At 42.0% G+C, this 16,810-nt stretch overlaps 3 protein-coding genes across 3 annotated transcripts in view; 1 reads left to right on the top strand and 2 right to left on the bottom strand.

Moving 5' to 3' along the window:
- Nucleotides 1–1,734: 1,734 nt before the first annotated feature.
- LOC6047177 (GDP-mannose 4,6 dehydratase) lies at nucleotides 1,735–2,777 on the top strand. The gene is made up of 2 exons (XM_038256537.1): nucleotides 1,735–2,595; nucleotides 2,700–2,777. The coding sequence occupies exon 1, from the start codon at nucleotides 1,821–1,823 to the stop codon at nucleotides 2,187–2,189; it is 369 nt and encodes a 122-aa protein (XP_038112465.1). The 5' UTR covers nucleotides 1,735–1,820; the 3' UTR covers nucleotides 2,190–2,595; nucleotides 2,700–2,777.
- Nucleotides 2,778–8,391: 5,614 nt separating this feature from the next.
- Nucleotides 8,392–8,967, bottom strand: LOC6047705 (ferritin subunit). Its single transcript, XM_001864692.2, has one exon. It carries the CDS (start codon nucleotides 8,950–8,952, stop codon nucleotides 8,407–8,409), a length of 546 nt encoding a protein of 181 aa, XP_001864727.2. The 5' UTR covers nucleotides 8,953–8,967; the 3' UTR covers nucleotides 8,392–8,406.
- Nucleotides 8,968–16,148: 7,181 nt separating this feature from the next.
- LOC119766157 overlaps nucleotides 16,149–16,810 on the bottom strand; it is a 57,172-nt gene continuing 56,510 nt past the window's right edge. The window contains exon 4 of the mRNA XM_038250557.1: nucleotides 16,149–16,601. Coding sequence (XP_038106485.1) covers nucleotides 16,149–16,601 — 453 coding nt within the window. The remainder of the gene's footprint in view (nucleotides 16,602–16,810) is intronic.

Genomic DNA, 16,810 nt, shown 5'->3' on the forward strand with positions numbered 1-16,810 from the left:
CTGGCCGAAAGCCAAAATTTTGTTAAGTCCAAAAAATCGAATAAATTCTACCAAAAATCTTGTCGTGATACGGATCCCGTAAATTTTCTAAGTGCCGGAACGATTTTTGTAGGGGGTATATCAATAATTATTAAAAACCAACTTTCGAATTTCAAAATTTCAATGAAGACGTTTTGTTAGGGACATTATCTTAGGAACAAACTGATGTTTTTGTAAAAATCGGACAAAAATTTCCTGTAATTTCGTCGTTTTTTCCGAAATTTTGGTTCAAAGCAAAAATAAACATCAAAATAATTCATCATGTTTTCAAACTCCCGAAAATTTTCTAAGTCCCAAAAAAATGCTTTTTCTGTAAAAAGTAAAGAATTAAAAAATATACGCAAAAATTTCAAAGTCCAGCATAAATAAAATCAAACTTTAAAATATCAGCTCATGAAAATTATTCTAAGTGTCGGAAATTGAAAATTATGTCAGTGACTGCTAATTTTTCTAAGTCCAGCATAAATTTGAAATAAAGTCAAAATAATCATTTCATGATGTTCGGGTAAAATTTTGGAAAAAATAAAATTTTCGAAATTTTTGCCAAGTCCAAAAAAACTACCACTAACAGCTCAATATCAACTGTAGATAATGCAGTATGATCATGGAATATACTTTCCATGATACGCAGTCGGTTTCATAAGTCGTCATAACTCGAGGAGTTTACAGCAAGATGCGAATAAACAAGCCAAAATAGTTCGAAGTTATGGCCACCATCTCACTTTCCGCCCGGGACAGGTCGAAAAAAATACAATTAAAAACAAATTAAAATAATTTTTACCAAATTTTCGGATTATGGGTAAAACAGGTATTCGCCTACTTGATACAGCATTTGACATATTGATCCCAGGGTAAACGAGATCTATTTCTTTTTTCAAAAATGTTTTATTTAATTATTTTTTAAATCAAATTTACAACTCCAATCCTTTAAACTTCCGTGAAATTTCCCGAGGATTCCGAATATGTAAAAATTGAACACAAAAAGTGCCGACCTACAGGGCAAAAACTAACATTGTAAAATGCTTGTTCTAGAAAAATTGTAAAACTATGAGAAAAACTGCGATTGGCCAAAAAGTTAATACCGTAGGCTTATAGTCCATGAAATTCCCTAACTATTGACCTATGGGAGTAAGGATGTTAGAGGCTGCTGCAAAAAGTTATTGGGGTTTTAGAAAAATCAATTTTTAAAATTAATTTGCAAAAGCTATGAGAAAATGTCAAATCAAGCCTGGATGTATATAGCGCATTTTGAAGGGCTTCAAAAGACCTTTCGAATGCAACTAAGAGCGTTGGAATGGAACACCCGACGGGGGTGTTTCTTCAAATTGCCGCCAGGTTCGCTTTTGTTGTACTCTATATCCCTCTTCTGGTACATTTGATGAACTATTTTTTTACCAATAGATAGCACCACTGTGAAGTAAACAGTTACCGTACGGAGTAGTAATATTGGTTTTAAATAATTTTAATAAAAAACTATGTTTTTCTCGCAGTTTTCTAACTAAACTATGTAAAAGTTAGCAGAACTATACTTTCTGCAGTGCACTATTTTTTTCTTGTCGTATTATTGTGATATTTGCCCAAAATCAGAAAAAATACATTTTTATTTTGATACCGTATGGTGGTACTGTACGGTAGGATTTGTTTATGTTTACTGTTGCTGTTGTTATTGTTTTTTCTCGATTTTATTCGTTCCTTTTCGCGGTAAGATTGCCGAATCTTCAGGCGTTTGATGTTTCCAGTGGCCGCAGCGATCAGAATCCATCCAGGACAAGCAGGGCCGGATGATTCTACACTACGACGACATGACCGACAGCAGCTGCCTAGTGAAGATCATTTCGGCCGTCCGCCCGACGGAGATCTACAACCTGGCCGCGCAAAGTCACGTCAAGGTTTCGTTCGACCTGAGCGGATACACGGCCGAAGTGGACGCCGTGGGGACGCTCCGGCTGCTGGATGTCATCCGGACGTGCGGGTTGGAGAAGTCGGTCAAGTTTTACCAGACTAGTTCGTTGGAACTGCACGGGAAGGTCCTCGAGACGCCGCAGAACGAAAAAAAACTCCGTTTAACCACGAATCGTCTAGGCGCGGGGAAAACTTCGTATCCCGCAAGATCACAAGAACGGTGGCGAAGATCTTCCTCGGTCAGCTGATCTGACTGGAGCTGGGCAACCTCGACTTCAAACGTGACTGGGGCCACGCCCGGGCGATCATCCGTTGGCCGTTGGCTGGAGACGGACGACGACGTCGTGACTAAATTAAACTCGTTGACACGGTTCCACCGGCCACGGTAAAATGCATGGTAAATCCATGCCACTGGAAGAGGGTGACCGGTTAAGAACCTGATCAAGGTCGATGAAATTAAGTCCTACGCTTCGATCCAGAGCTGCCGATCTCGCATCGCCAAGGAGGACTCTCCCCAGATGTATCAAGCATGGGTCCCGATAACACGGTACTCGATTTGAGTCTGTTGTTACAGAGTAGACGTTTTCGGAATGGCCGTCTTGAAGCTACCGGATAATCAGAACTCCGTCTGGGCCGTCGAGAAACGCGCGGACGGTAAGTTTCTCACGCACTGGCATCCCACCTTCCGGACTAACGACACTCGCCTAGTCCTCGTGCCTAGTCAACTTAACGAGCCTCACAAAATCCTTTCATTGCAGTTCGACGCGTTCTTCGTTTTGACCTTCATGGACGGTGCTGAGCACCGGAGACACAGACAGTGGTGCCGTCCGAGTGACCTCGACGCAGGCGTGCACCTATTATAGCCCTCGCCGAGTTGCACAAACTCCAGCAACTCCTGCTAACCCACGTCGAGCTACCAAGTCGGAAGAGTGCCGGGAATGGGCTTCGAGCCTCAGGTTCGAACAAAAATAATCGATCTGGCTGGATTGGCAGGTGCTGATGTGGACGGCGACGTGGCCGAAGGTGGCTCGCTAGTGCAGGACCGCAACTTCTACCAGATTGTGGAAATTTGCAAGGAGAACGAAAAGGAGATCAATATATTTGTAGAGAAGAAAAACAAAGTCGAGGATCTGCTGAAGAACATCTTTCGGGATAGAATGCGATGCGCTGGATAATGATGAAGGATGTGATTAAGGCCCTGCCGGAGAATGTCCAGCACCGGGTGAATGCGTTCAAGCAACTGCAGAAGAAGTACCTCAAGTTAGAGGCCAAATTCTTCGAGGAGGTTTACGCGTTGGAGTGCAAATACCAGGAGCTGTACCAGCCCCTGGGGCGCAGGAAGGCGGTCATCACCGGGGCGGGGAGTCGGAGTTGGGTGAGGCCGACCGGAAGAAAGAGTCCGAGGACGAGGTTGACGCCGAAGTGACGGGAATGCTTCAAGCGATTGGCCCTCAACTATAAAACCGGCACTCGAAGATCATCAAGGACGCGCATGGCATTCCAGCGTTCCGGTTGACGGTGTTCAAGAATACTCGGACCAGACTAATGTGAACTAGCAAACCAGAAAAGCAAAATATAAAAATAAAAAAGCAAGTAAGTAAAATAGGAAAACGGCAAAATCAAAATAGCAATTTAAATTAAAAAATAGCACAATAGCTATAACAAACCATCAAAACGGCGAAATACCAAAATGGTAAAAACAAACCAGTAAAATAGAAAACAAATAAAAAGCAGGTTATGGTAAAATAGCAAAACAGCTAAATAGCACTATAGCAAACCAATAAAATAGCAAAATGGAAAAAGCAAACCTGCTGAAAAGCAAACTAGCAAATCAGTAATATATCAAAATAGAAAAATTTATAAAAAGCAAAATAGCAAAGCAGTAAAATAGCAAAATTGAAAAAGGCTAAAAAGAAAAAAGCAAAAAAAAATCTAGGAAAATAGCAAAACACCAAACTGAAAAAAATAGCAAAATACATAGCTTATAAAACAGCAGAATAGCCAAAGAGCAAAAAAGCTAACCAGTAAAATGGAAAAAAGCAGAATAGCAAAATAGCAAACCATTAAAAAAAATGGCAAAATATCAAAATGGGATAAAAAGAAAACCAGCTAAACACAACCTAGCAAACCCATAGCAAACTAGTTAAAAAGCAAAATAGAAAAATAAAAGAAAGCATAATAGCAAATAATTAAAATAGCAAGATGGCAAGATAGGAAAAGGGGCAGAAATTTAAAAAAAAGCAAAATAGCTGAATTTAAAATAAACAAGCAAAAGGCAAACTAGCAAATCAAACATTAGCAAAATATCAAAAAGGATAAATGGCAATATAGAACATTTAAAAAATAACAGGATAGCAAAAGAGCCAAAAAGCAAAACAACAAAAAAAATGCCAAAACAGCATAAAGCAAAGCAGCTAAATTAAACAAATAGCAAAATAGCAAACCATCAAAATGACAAAATACCAAAATGGAAAAAGCAAACTAGAAGAATAGAAAACAAATAAATAGCAGGTTAGCACAAAAGTTAAATGGCAAAATAGAAAAAAATCAAACAATACAATGTAAATGGGTCAAAGCCGAAGTGTAAACAAACAGTCAGTCCAGCTTACGTCAGTGGATGTTTACATTAGGGACGAGCAGGACAGTCTCTTTGTTTACACTTCGCCCATTTACATTGTTTTGCTTGAAATGACAGGATAGCAAAAAAGACTAAAAGTAAAACAACAAAATGGTAAAATATCAAAATAGCTAAATGGACCATTTTTAAACCACGTGGACACTTTAGGGGAGGGGAGGGGAGGGGGTGGGTATGGCGATTGTCCACAATCCAGATAAAAAAGTTTTTTTTTGTATGGACAATTGTTCACGGGGGGGGGGGGGGAACAGATTCCCAAAAAGTGTCCACGTGGTTTATGGATGGTCCAAATTAATAAACCAGCAAAATAGCCAAATAGCACTATAGTAAATCAATAAAATAGCAAAATTGACAAATAGCAAAAGTATTTGATAAAAAATGAAACTTATTTTATGTTTGAAGGAATGAAAGCGAAAAATCTTTTTATAAAATTCCTCAAGAGACGTCAAAAAAAGTGTCACAAAAAAAATCTTTTTGCAAATCAAAGGGACTTAACAATAATTTTGACCAATATAAACAAAATAGAAAGTTATAAACCAATATAAACAAATTTTAAAAATCTAATAAATGAAATTTAACTTCAAAAATATAAGCTCAAAAAAACTAAAATCTTAAATTTCAATATGATTAAATTTTAGATTTCGAAATTCTAAAAATTCTAAATCTTCGAATTTTAATACACATTGTATTCCAAATTCCTCACTTAAATTTCATTCCGAAACAAATTGCATTTCCAATATTTGAAATATTTTGCTCTTAAAATTTAAGAATTTATAATTTAAGAATTAAAAAAAAAAAGAATTTAAAAATTGATGAATTTATGAATTTGAGAATTTTGGAACAACTCAAGAATTTAAATTTTATTTGAGATTTTTGAGATTTCCGTTTTTTTTTTGCAAAATAGTTTTAAATTTAATATTTTTTAGTTTTCAAATTTTGATTTTTTTAATTTTGATTTTTTTTTTCAAATTTGCTTTTTTCTTTAAATTTTGAATTTTAGATTTTTTAGGTTTTTGGAGTTTCGGAATTTTTAAATTAGGATTTTAGAAATTCGAAATTTTTTTAATCTGAATTTTATTTTTTTTTAAACTATTAAAATATAAAAAAAGTTTCGAATTTTTTAAATTTGAATTTTGAATGATGGAGCATTAATTTTTGAATGTTCTGATCTTTTTATTTTTCGCCAAGAATGTTTAAATTTAGAAAAAAATATTTCTACGGGTAAATCCCATCAAAAATGCAAAGACAAATTGAATATATCCACTATAAAATTAAAAATTAATAAGGTTAAAAAAAACATTACTCAAAACTAAAAAAAAATACATATCCAGAGCCAGATATATTAAGAAATGAGTTAAGTGTAGCAATAATTTTATTTAAGAAATTCTCATACATTTAAAAAATAATCTCTATATAATCTTCATCTTAATTTTTCGACGGTTCTTATTAAGAAAATACAAACAAACATGTTCAGAAAAAAATCTATTAATAAGAAATTGGAATTTCACTCAATGGATACAAACTAATTCTCATTATTCTTGATCCGCGCCAAATCCGTGCGATCCGCGCCGTTTGTAACAACCCTGAGTCTATTTTTGATTGTTGTATTTTTTATCGTTGTTTTTTATCTATTTTAATATTGTTTGTGTATGTGTAGAAAGCTGTATTTTATTTAGTATTTTTGTGTTCCTTTTTTTACCCCAGTTTTTTTTTGTTTTTCTGTTTAATTTCTTTTATCTATGTATTTTTATACTTTTTTGTTCAAAAATCTTTGTATATTATTATTTTTGTACTTTCGTATATTTATATTTTGTTATTTTGTATTTAGTATTTGTTTAATCATGTACTTTCTTATATTTGTAGTTTTTTTTTGTATTTTGTATTTTAAATTTTGTTATTTTTAATCGTTTTTTTTTTGCATTTTTATATTTTTTGTGTTTGTGTAGTTGTGCTTTTTTGTATTTTTGTGATTCTGTTTTTTAGTATTTACCCGAGTGTCTAGTATTTTTATTCTTTTTGCAGTTTAATTTGTAATCTCTGTATTTTTATATTTTTTATTCGTGTAGTTACGTTTTTTTATGTAAATTTGTATTTTTGATTTTTTTTTTATTTTGTATTTTTCCATTTAGTCTGAGTAAGTGTGACATTGCAAGTATAGGAAGGGGGGGGGGGGGATAAATTTTGGCTGATTTTAGCGTAACGTACTTTATCGATGAAGCCTTTCCTACTGATCGGCCTCTCGGGCGCCGGAACAAAAAGGGTGCGAGAAGTAATTTCTCTCTCGGAAAAGAAGTAAAAAAGGAACAAATGCGGAGCACTTTAATAAATCAACGCTGGTCAGTTGAGCTTCCAGGCGACGGAACCCTTTGCCCAAGTCAACTCGGCCAGTCCCGGCCCCTGGAGTTGCGAGAGATGTAGCATATGATGCAGCGAGTTGGACAGATCGGCTTCGGTTTGTCCGCCGGGGAACATTGAGTTGGCAGCCGATGGTTCGCTCCGGCAGCCGTTTGGCTCAGCACCGACAGACTGCGCTGGACGGACTGTTGGGGTAGACAAACAGCTGAACGGTCAGGTACGCAGCCGTCGGTTCGACGGCCTGCTCGTATAGTATCGTATAGCTGGTCGTTCTAAATAATGCTCTGGGTGTGGAACTGCAGGTCTTGCTGCATCGGATTGCACGGCTGTTCACTTGCCGGCTGCTGTTGCTGTAGGTTTGTGTAGGCCACTGCGTTTTCATGAGCATGCGGCGTAAGATCTCGCTCTGCTGCTCAGGTACTGCTGCTGGGCCAGCAGGTTTTGGGCCAACATGTCGACCAGACGCTTGAACGCCGTGCTGGACTCATCGCCAAACCGTGACGTGACTTTGTTGATTCGGATCGTAAGACTCCGACGTGTGGAAGCCACGGTTGTCGTACGCCTCAGGTCACTATCCGTAGTGACGCTGGTTTTACTGCTGTGGGAATCGCCTGTTGCCGAAGGCGTCGCTGTTCGACAGGAATGCCAGACAAAAGTTCTTCCCGCTCGACTGTTTATATGCCGGAAGCGCGATCACAGAGGAACCCTTTGATCGTCATGGCGGAAAAGTCAGGCGTGTCGACCGGCCAGTTGGTTCCTGTTCGAAGAAATACTAACATTAAGCTCAAAAGAACACATTCAATATAATCTACAAACATTTTCAACGCGTTTTAACTGTTAAGTTTGATAGGGGAGCTTACGAGTTTTGCATGCAGGAAATCAGGTTGAACACGACACTTCCGCATGACTTTTTCGTCTTCATCTGCTCAACGTGGATGAACCCGTTGAGCAACTTCTTCAGCACAGCTTACGGCACTTCCGGTGGGTCCGCCATGCACTACAAACCGTCAGCTGCTAGCACGAATCTGTATGCCGGATCAAAAATAGCATTATTTAGGGCTTTGGGGCTCCCATGTGCTGGTTACCGTTACTTTACCGGGAGCTTGGTTAATCAAGCAAGTTTACCGTTGAATTATTCCTCTGCGGTATGTGGCCCTTGGCTAAGCCGGTTCATGATCTTTGTTTGGTATGCCGCAGCAACGCAGAGGACAGTGTGGCACGTTCATCTATGATTTGATTTCCACCACCTGGTAGTTCCCGATCCTGAAGCGCATCCGAACGAACTTAAGGGGTGACTCGGGAATCGGTTCCGGTCCTTCCGGGACTACGGGACGTAAGTCGGCCCCGGCTTGGCACCCTAAAACATTGTTGACAAGGCGGGGTGGTGCTTTATATCACGTTAATCTCCCTCGATTTAGCACAAACATACGAATCCAATCTGTGCCACTCCGGCGCGCCTATTGAGAGTTTTGACTTTACATGTGGTCCTTGTCGAACAGGAACTCGGCCAGCTTCCTGCCCTCCTTCGGGGCGTCATCGATGCCGGTCATCTTTCGCAGGGTGGCGATCTTTTCGGCCAGTTCGCGCTGTCCCTTGTGCTGCTCGTCCAGGTACTCTCCGGTCAGGTAGTCGACCAGGTGGTAGTCGTTCTTGTCTCCCTCGCAGGTCTTGATCAGGTTACGAATGCTGAGCGTGACTTCCTGCTCCTTCTTCAGGGCATCCTCCAGAGCAGACAATCCGGTGGTGGCGGCCGGGACCTTGTCCAGCTGGAAGGTGTTCTTGTTGACCAGTTCCTTTCTGCGCATCAGGGCGTACTCGATCAGCTTGATGCCGTGCTCGCGCTCTTCGCCGGCGGCGTGGAAGAAGAACTTCTCGAAGCCGGGCAGGTTGATATTCTCCTGGGCAAAGTATGCGGCGTACTTGAGGTACACGATCGACGCGTGCAGCGCGTCCACGCAGCTCCGGTGCAGGTCGTTCCACACGTACTCGCGCTCCAGCTCAACGCCAGTTTGATGGGCCATGGCCGGTTCCTGGTAGCAGCAGCGGCAGGTTAGGAAGTGCAACCCCGGTGGTTGCACGGGCCACGGCGACGGATAGATTGCGGTTTCCGTTCCGACGGAGGTTTTATCGCGGACGGCAACAAACAAAACAAAATATGGTTTTACCGGTTTGACATCTTGTTTTGACTGTTCTCGCTGTCAAAAGCGAGGCGAGAAAGAGAAAAACGATGATGGCGGCAGCTGTCACGCTGGTAGTAAGCGATTCAAAAAATGTATGGGGGGAATCAGTTTAAATTCAATATTTTCCAAGTTATGCAAAGTAGAGTCATAAAATTTGACCTGGTGAAAGCTTATTTTTTTTAAGACCAGCAGGTCAAATTTTATCCGGCTGCGATGTGTATTTGCTGAGTTATTTGCAAAAAACTGAATTTCCCAGAACAAATTTGAATTTTTTACCACCAAACGAACAGCGCCATCTATGAGATTTTTTTGCCCGTCGGGTAATCCATTGATGAAATTTTAAGGAAATGCGAGCAATTTTAAGATTTTTCATGATTTTTTGACCTCAAACTTCCATGCCCGGTTTCCCCACTTCCCTTTGTCGTAGAGGGCTCATATTTGGCATGAGTTCATCTCATGTATAGACAAACAAACGCTGAAAGTTTCATTCAAAATCGGAGCACCTCGATACGACCTCTAGAACAAACCGAGCAAAATCTACAAATACTGTCTCTTAAGTTTCAACAGGAAATTTGTCGCTATACATAGCTGGTCGCGGCAAATAAGAGATTCTAATAAAAATATTGCAAACTTTGCAACAAAATCTTCACCCTTGCAAATAATATCTGCACACTAAACATTTGCACACTTGAAATCCTACCCCCAGTGTTGGTATTATCGCGCTCTCGCGAGAAAAATTTCTCTCTCTCGCGAGCGAGAAATGCTATCCTTCTTCTCGCTCGAATTCCAACACTGCCTACCCCTACCTCCTACCCCCTGAGTTTTCCAATTTGAGTTTGTAAACAAATAGTGTATCCTGCTTACATCAGGATATGTTTACATTAGGATTTAACAGGAAAAAATCTTTGTTTACAAACTCACATCCACATCAACCTATTTACATTGTTTTGCTGAAGATTGGCTGAAGATAACTATTTGCATGTATTCATGGTCTAACTAAAAGATAAAGATGTCAAACAACCGGGGGTTTAGTGTAATAGCTCGATATTTTCCACAATTTCGTTGTTTGTGAATGGCACCTGCAACCCGAGAGGGAGCAGTGTCCTATCCCTCGCTTGGTCCAGCCGTGAGCGAAGGCATCGCTCACGAAATCGAGCGCCATCCGCCTTTGCCGCTTGGTGGTCCGTTCCGGAAGGTCCGAAAAATTCAAAGAGCAAGTCTCAGTCGATTAGCAAAATCGTATCCACCTCCGACTTCCTCGCTCTGCCCGCGAAACGCCCCAAAAGTGGGCAAAAAATCAAAGGAATTTTGAAAGTCGAGTGCGCAGCCGGCCGCCAAAGATGACGGCGGTTCTCTTCCGGTTGATTTTTTCGACGCCGGTGTAAACAAAACGACGTAGTCAACATCCGGTTGCAAAGCGGAGCAGAAACAACGGCCAGCAAAGCGGGGCAGGAACTATGGCCAGAGGATTAACCGGTAACGGTGGAGGACGCTGCTGCAGCACCCCCGGAAGACGGCGGAACGGCAGATCAGCGAAATCGACGAACAGATTTGAAACTGTTCTCGGGTGCTGAGATTTTAGTGGAAAATGAACGAGGTGCGGCAGCGGACGGCATCGACGATCGCCGCTGGGGAGAGGCAGATTATTGAGGGGGTGGCGCAGTGATCAAGACGGGGATTAAGAGTGAGGTAAGTGACGACGATGACTGTAGTTGGACAGCGTTCCGTTATGGTTATTACGAATGTCAAAGTCACAGAAGTCTTGTTTTGATCTTGGCCGGATGGTGAGCACGTTCGGCCTACGAACACTGAGCGCCGGTTGCCTGAAGGTGGGACACAATTGACAGGTGCGGCTTGTTATTCTGGAGTTTCCGCCGAGACGATTTTGGTTACGACGGCGTATGCATAGTGTTTTAGCATTTTCGTATCGAGCCAAAATATTCGATTAGCCCTTGTTAGCTAGAAAATATCTCTGCAATTACAAAACTTTTACGTTCTAGTGCGAGGGACCGGCCATCGGGGATAGTCGACCCGATGGGGTAGTGAAACGCGGAGTTTAATTAAACAATACAGTAAAAAAAAATCTTTATTTGACGAGACTAAAACGTAGAATCAGCTGTCAGGGCCGAGCCGGAGGTAAAGCAGTCTGGGTGGTGTCGTGACCAGACGGACATATTTCGGTCGTTGTCTCGCGGATTTCGGATGCCAATTCAAAACGCGTGTTTTATGGCCAAAGCAATGCAGAAGACTGATTTATTTTTCTTTCTGTCACTCACACTACCATACAAGTTCTCGCACATGCCAGCACACCAATACGATTGTTCGCTACAAGATATTATGCTAGGGGTGCTCACATTTCTACATGCCACGCTCCATCACTACAGGTGGCTGCAATGTTGCCAGTCACAACATCTCCCCCTTGAAATTGGCCGTTCCGGGTTGAACCGGAATCGCACTCTTCATGGCACAGAACAGCGAGCAGATACGGATGGCACCTAATTTGTTTACAAGTTTTACTCAAATCATTACTATCAATTCAAGCAAAACAATGTAGAATACCGAAGCCGAAGTGTAAACAAAGAGTCTATCCTGCTCACATCAGTTGATGTTTACATTAGGAACGAGCAGGATAGACTCTTTGTTTACACTTCGGCTTAAGCCCTATTACAATGTTTAGCTAGAATTATTATTCTACGCAAACGTTGTTTGTGGACGCCCCCACAATCAAGAGACACTGCAAACGTCAAACGAAACGATCAAAGCAAGCGTCCCAGTTGCTGTTGTTATTGTTTCGTGTTGTCGAGTGGTCCGTCGCGTTTGTGTTTCGGCATAGTTGACGTGGAAAAAAGGTACTGAGTCCAGTTCCATTGTAGTGTTTATGTCCGCTGCGAAATTGATCGCTACGCAGGAGGAGGCGAAAAACGATGGTGTTTTGGGAGACTGCAGCTGATCCCTGCAGCAGATAAGAGGATGGTCACCTTACCTGGCCTCTAAATGTGTGTGTTTGTGTTTTTTTGTGAATTAAAATGTCACTACAAATTTAAAGTAATGTCTCCCACCCTTGCAATAATCTTTGGCTAGCTTTGTTTGTTGTTGCGGATCATCACTTTTAAAAGTCGCATGGGTTCCCTGCACTTTTGCCACTAGTGAACAACAAAAACATCCTCTCCCAAATCCCCACGGGACTGTATGGGCGTAGCCTTGGAGCACAGTGAGGAAATTTACGTTCTTAGATATTTTTGGTTGTACCGGGCAGCAATCAAATTGTCTAAGAATATTGAATTGACCATTGTGGCACCCCCTACAGCGTGGTGCAGACCCGTTATGCTATGCTATGCTATGCTATGCTATGCTATGCTATTAAAATGTCAATACAAATTTAAAGTAATGTCTCCCACCCTTGCAATAATCTTTGGCTAGCTTTGTTTGTTGTCGCGGATCATGACCGAACAAATTCACCAGATTTCCGTCCGGCTGGATCGAAGCCGCCGGAGAAGGAGGATTGCCACGAAGGTGGCAGCCGATTCTGGGATCGTTTCCCCACTGTCCGCGTAATCCTTCGAGCGGGTAAGTTGTTTTCTGATCAATCAGACTCCGTGAAAGGACAAAATTGAGTGGATTTCTAGTCGGTTGGTTTGTTTTGAAATGAGCCTGGTTCTTTAATAATCTTACGTGAGGCGCAAGAGGAATGTAAACAAATCAACCGGATACCACGGAATTTTGTCTTTGTATATAAAATGCCGTTTCATTTTTTAAAGAAGTTTCTTTTTCAGATCCGATGTTCTGAACCCGGATGTTGCAGGGTTTTTGGGTGAATATTCATCCGGCTGGACCCCATGGATTATCGGGTCAGACTGCCGGTGACGATAACAATCTCTTGGCTTGGAGCTGATCGTGAACAACCCGTTTGAAATCCCTATTCGGTTGTCAAGGACGGCCGTGGGGCGTCATTGTTCCGCAACGAAAGTTCCTTTCTCAACAGGCGGGGTCAATTAGATAAATATATTTAACTTTTCCTCCACCTCCTCCTCCTTTTCTCTTTCTCTTCTCCAGTGTCCTTATTTTCGTCCTCTAAGGGAAATTCTACAGTTTTACGCACATCAGAAGCACATCAGTTTTGTAGTTTTTCAATTATTTAACATCTTCATTACAATATATCAAATATTGAGAATTCGCTAACTAACATGCTCATACAAAAAAAAACTTTTTTGTAGGGACCGTGGACAATCGCCATACCCCTCAACCCTCCCCCCCCCCCATCCCTGTGCAATATTATCAAATTGTCATTAAAGAATTGATACTTTGTGTTTTTTCTTCTCTTTTTCACAGGAAACCGAAAATCAATCTGGAGTTCTATGTAGGAGAAGACTTTTCGGCGCACGCCGGATCCAAAATGGCTACCTATTAGGGTGGTCCAAATCCGGACTTTTTTGGGGCTACCCCGTGAAATCAAAGATTGACCCATCACTAGGCTAAATTCCAAATTTGAGCTCATTCTGACCACGGGAACCCCTCCCTCCAATCGCTTAAAGTTTGTATGGGAAAAATCGTCAAAATGTATGGGGAAAAACAACTGTTTTACTTTTTTACCTGTGGAAAGCGCCATAACTATCCGATTCTTACCATTTCTCAAATGTAGAACCTGCATTAAATTTAGAACAAGTTTTCCGAAGACACCATATTTTTAGGATTTTTTCCCGCGAAGTTATTAGCGCCCAAAACTGACCATTTTTGCGCGGCCAGCTGTAAGGGGCTACCTAACAACGATGTTTATTTCCAATTCGTACACGCACGTGCTCTCTCTCAGGTTCAAACTCTCTCACGAGCTTGCTCGCCTGCCTGCCTGCCTGCCTGTTTACCAACAAGCGCGCGCTGTTTCTCTGCTTGGACTTTTGTCGTCGTCGTCGTTTTCGTTTGCTTTCCGCTGTGCTGCGTTCTTGACATGTTTATTATAATTTTCAACTAAAATAGCAGGATTCTTTTGAGATATATTTAGCATATAAATTCTTAAATTATGACAAAAATAAAAAAACTGCGCTGAAAAAAATAGTTTAAAGAAAAGACAGCTTAGGCCACGAGGTGGTCACTTGAAATATATTTCATTTATAGCATACGTTCATCCGTATGTGCATCCATATTTACGCGCATGTACGATTCCTACATGATTTTTGTTTCAGTGTTTTTCTCAGTTGTCATAGCAGACTGCCCTTGTTTACAAACAAATTGACCGACAACAAAGAGCACGAAAGAAAAAATATCCAAGCTGCAGCAGGCTGAGGCGAACTCGGATTGGAAAACAAATTCAAAGTTATGGCCAGCCTGGCTCAGGAAATCTGCGCAAAGCTGTGTCCCGAGAAGACTATAGCGGTATCAACTTGCATCTGCTGGAAGGCGCATCACATTTGGCGGCTTGCTTAACGAGTTCAATGATAAGTTCCGGGAGGTTTAAGGTGGCGACCGGTGCTAGAACAGGGGCAGTTAGGCGAGATCGATTGGACAAGAATGCAGCAATATCGAAGCAGCAGCAAACTAAACAAGAAGTGAGTCAAGCCAAAATGGACAAATTCAAGCATCCGGTGGCATCGGTGCTCTTGGGCATATTCAAGCAAGATCATGGTTCGAAATTAAGCGCTAATTGCACGTTGTGTTTTAGGATTCGACGCCGCAGAATAATAATAAAATACAGCCTCCCGCGAGTGGTGTCTTCCAGCCGATCCCGAAAGATTCCAGTCCTTTGCCGTCCACCCTTTCCGGACCTGCTGCTTCTCCAACCACTACTCCCGATGACCACTGCGAGGACGAACTCAACGAGTTGTGATGGTCCCGAAGACCGCTGGATGTTTCTGAGTGCCGGCGATGGTCCTCGCGCGAATGTTTGAACTTTTTCTCCTTGCGCTCGTTGCAGTTACCGGCCGATGACGCATGTTCTTCATCGGCAACACAATCGGGTATGGCTTCATCAGAATTACTCACATCCGGAGCGGACAACCGTGTTACGACCGAATAGAAAACCAATGAGAAGCAGAACGCCATTACTTGTACCTAAACCTTTGTGATAGCGATGCCCGATGGCAAGTTGGTGTACCCAGTGTTACTCACTAGGCGGGTCCAAGTCTACGCTCATGACTGAATAGAAACCGTCGTCTGGGGAATATTGAGACTTCATTCTCAACAGGGACAACACTTTTTAGATCATATAAGAGTTTCAAATTTAAATATCGAACTAGGTAGTAAGTTGTTTTGATTTTATGTGAACTAGCACGCACCATCTGAGGGAAGATATGCAAGCTGTCCCACCATATTTGATTTGTTTTAGATTTAGGAGTGTCCATAAACGACGTTGTTATTTAAAGCCTTCTATATTACAACCCCCACTTTGCAAGTGATTATGTGTCTGTTCTAACGAATACCAATCAATCATTTTAAAACATATTATCAAAATGACTAAAATAGCAGTCCCAATTCACCCTATGTGTCCCGATTTGCCCCAGATTTACTTATTAAATGGAAAATAAAGAACAATTTATGAAATGTTTGTTTTTTTTTGCGTTTATTCAATCACGCAGAAAAATGTTTTGTAGAATCAGCCTGTACGAGGTTAGAATCAACAAATTTTTTGTTGAATATAATCAACGCCGATTTTGCGTTGAAACAAACCTAGATTTTCTCAATTCCACAAAAGTCTTTTGTTGTTTTGAAAAAACTGCTTTGACGTTTAGCGTTGATTCAATAAAAATCATGATTTTCAAATCAACAAAACGTTTTGTTGATTCAAATATGCCTTATTTTTCTGCGTGATCATATTGATTCCATGTATAAAGTTAATCGGTTGATTTTAAGGTTTTTGTTTACGATATCTGGTTAGTCTAGCCGAGTTGGGTTGCGAACGACCGCGTGAGAGCATCCATCCATCCATCCATCCGTTCCGACGATCCGATATGGCACCGCTTCGGCGATCCGGTATGGCCACCGCTTAGGCGATCCGGAAGTTTACCACCGCCCTGGCCGTTAGATGGTCCGGAATCTGTCGCCGGTCGTCAGGCAGCTTTGGCCGCCGCTTCGGCGATCCGGTATGGCCAGCGCTTGGGTGATCCGGAAGTCGGCGATCCGGTATGGCCACCGCTTCGGAGATCCGGTATGGCAACCGCTTCGGCGATCCGGAAGTTTACCACCGCCCTGGCCGTTAGATGGTCCGGAATCTGTCTGGTTGTCCTGGTTCTGTTTGAGTTTGGTCGTCCGGCAGCTTTGGCCGCCGCTTCGGCGATCCGGTATGGCCACCGCTTCGGCGATCCGGTATGGCAACCGCTTCGGCGATCCGGAAGTTTACCACCGCCCTGGCCGTTAGATGGTCCGGAATCTGTCCTGTTGTCCTGGTTCTGTTTGAGTTTGGTCGTCCGGCAGCTTTGGCCGCCGCTTCGGCGATCCGGTATGGCCACCGCTTCGGCGATCCGGATGTTTCCTACCGCACCGGCCGTTGGATGGTCCGAAAGCTGTCCGAAAGGACGGTCCTTGTTAAATTTGGTCGTCTAGCTGTTCCGTTGGTTCCTTGGCAGTTGGATAGTCACGGGTTCTTGCGGGAAAACTTGCGGTGAAAAAGTCCAAGGAAAGTGCTTCTTGCTTAAGCCACGTGAAAGCAGCTGTCAAAAAGGCACTCGATTTTTTTAGTGGCAAAACGTCACTTTTATAAAAGTGACGTCTC

Source organism: Culex quinquefasciatus, chromosome 2 (assembly GCF_015732765.1).
Source record: "Culex quinquefasciatus strain JHB chromosome 2, VPISU_Cqui_1.0_pri_paternal, whole genome shotgun sequence".
In the NCBI taxonomy this organism is placed as follows: domain Eukaryota; kingdom Metazoa; phylum Arthropoda; class Insecta; order Diptera; family Culicidae; genus Culex; species Culex quinquefasciatus.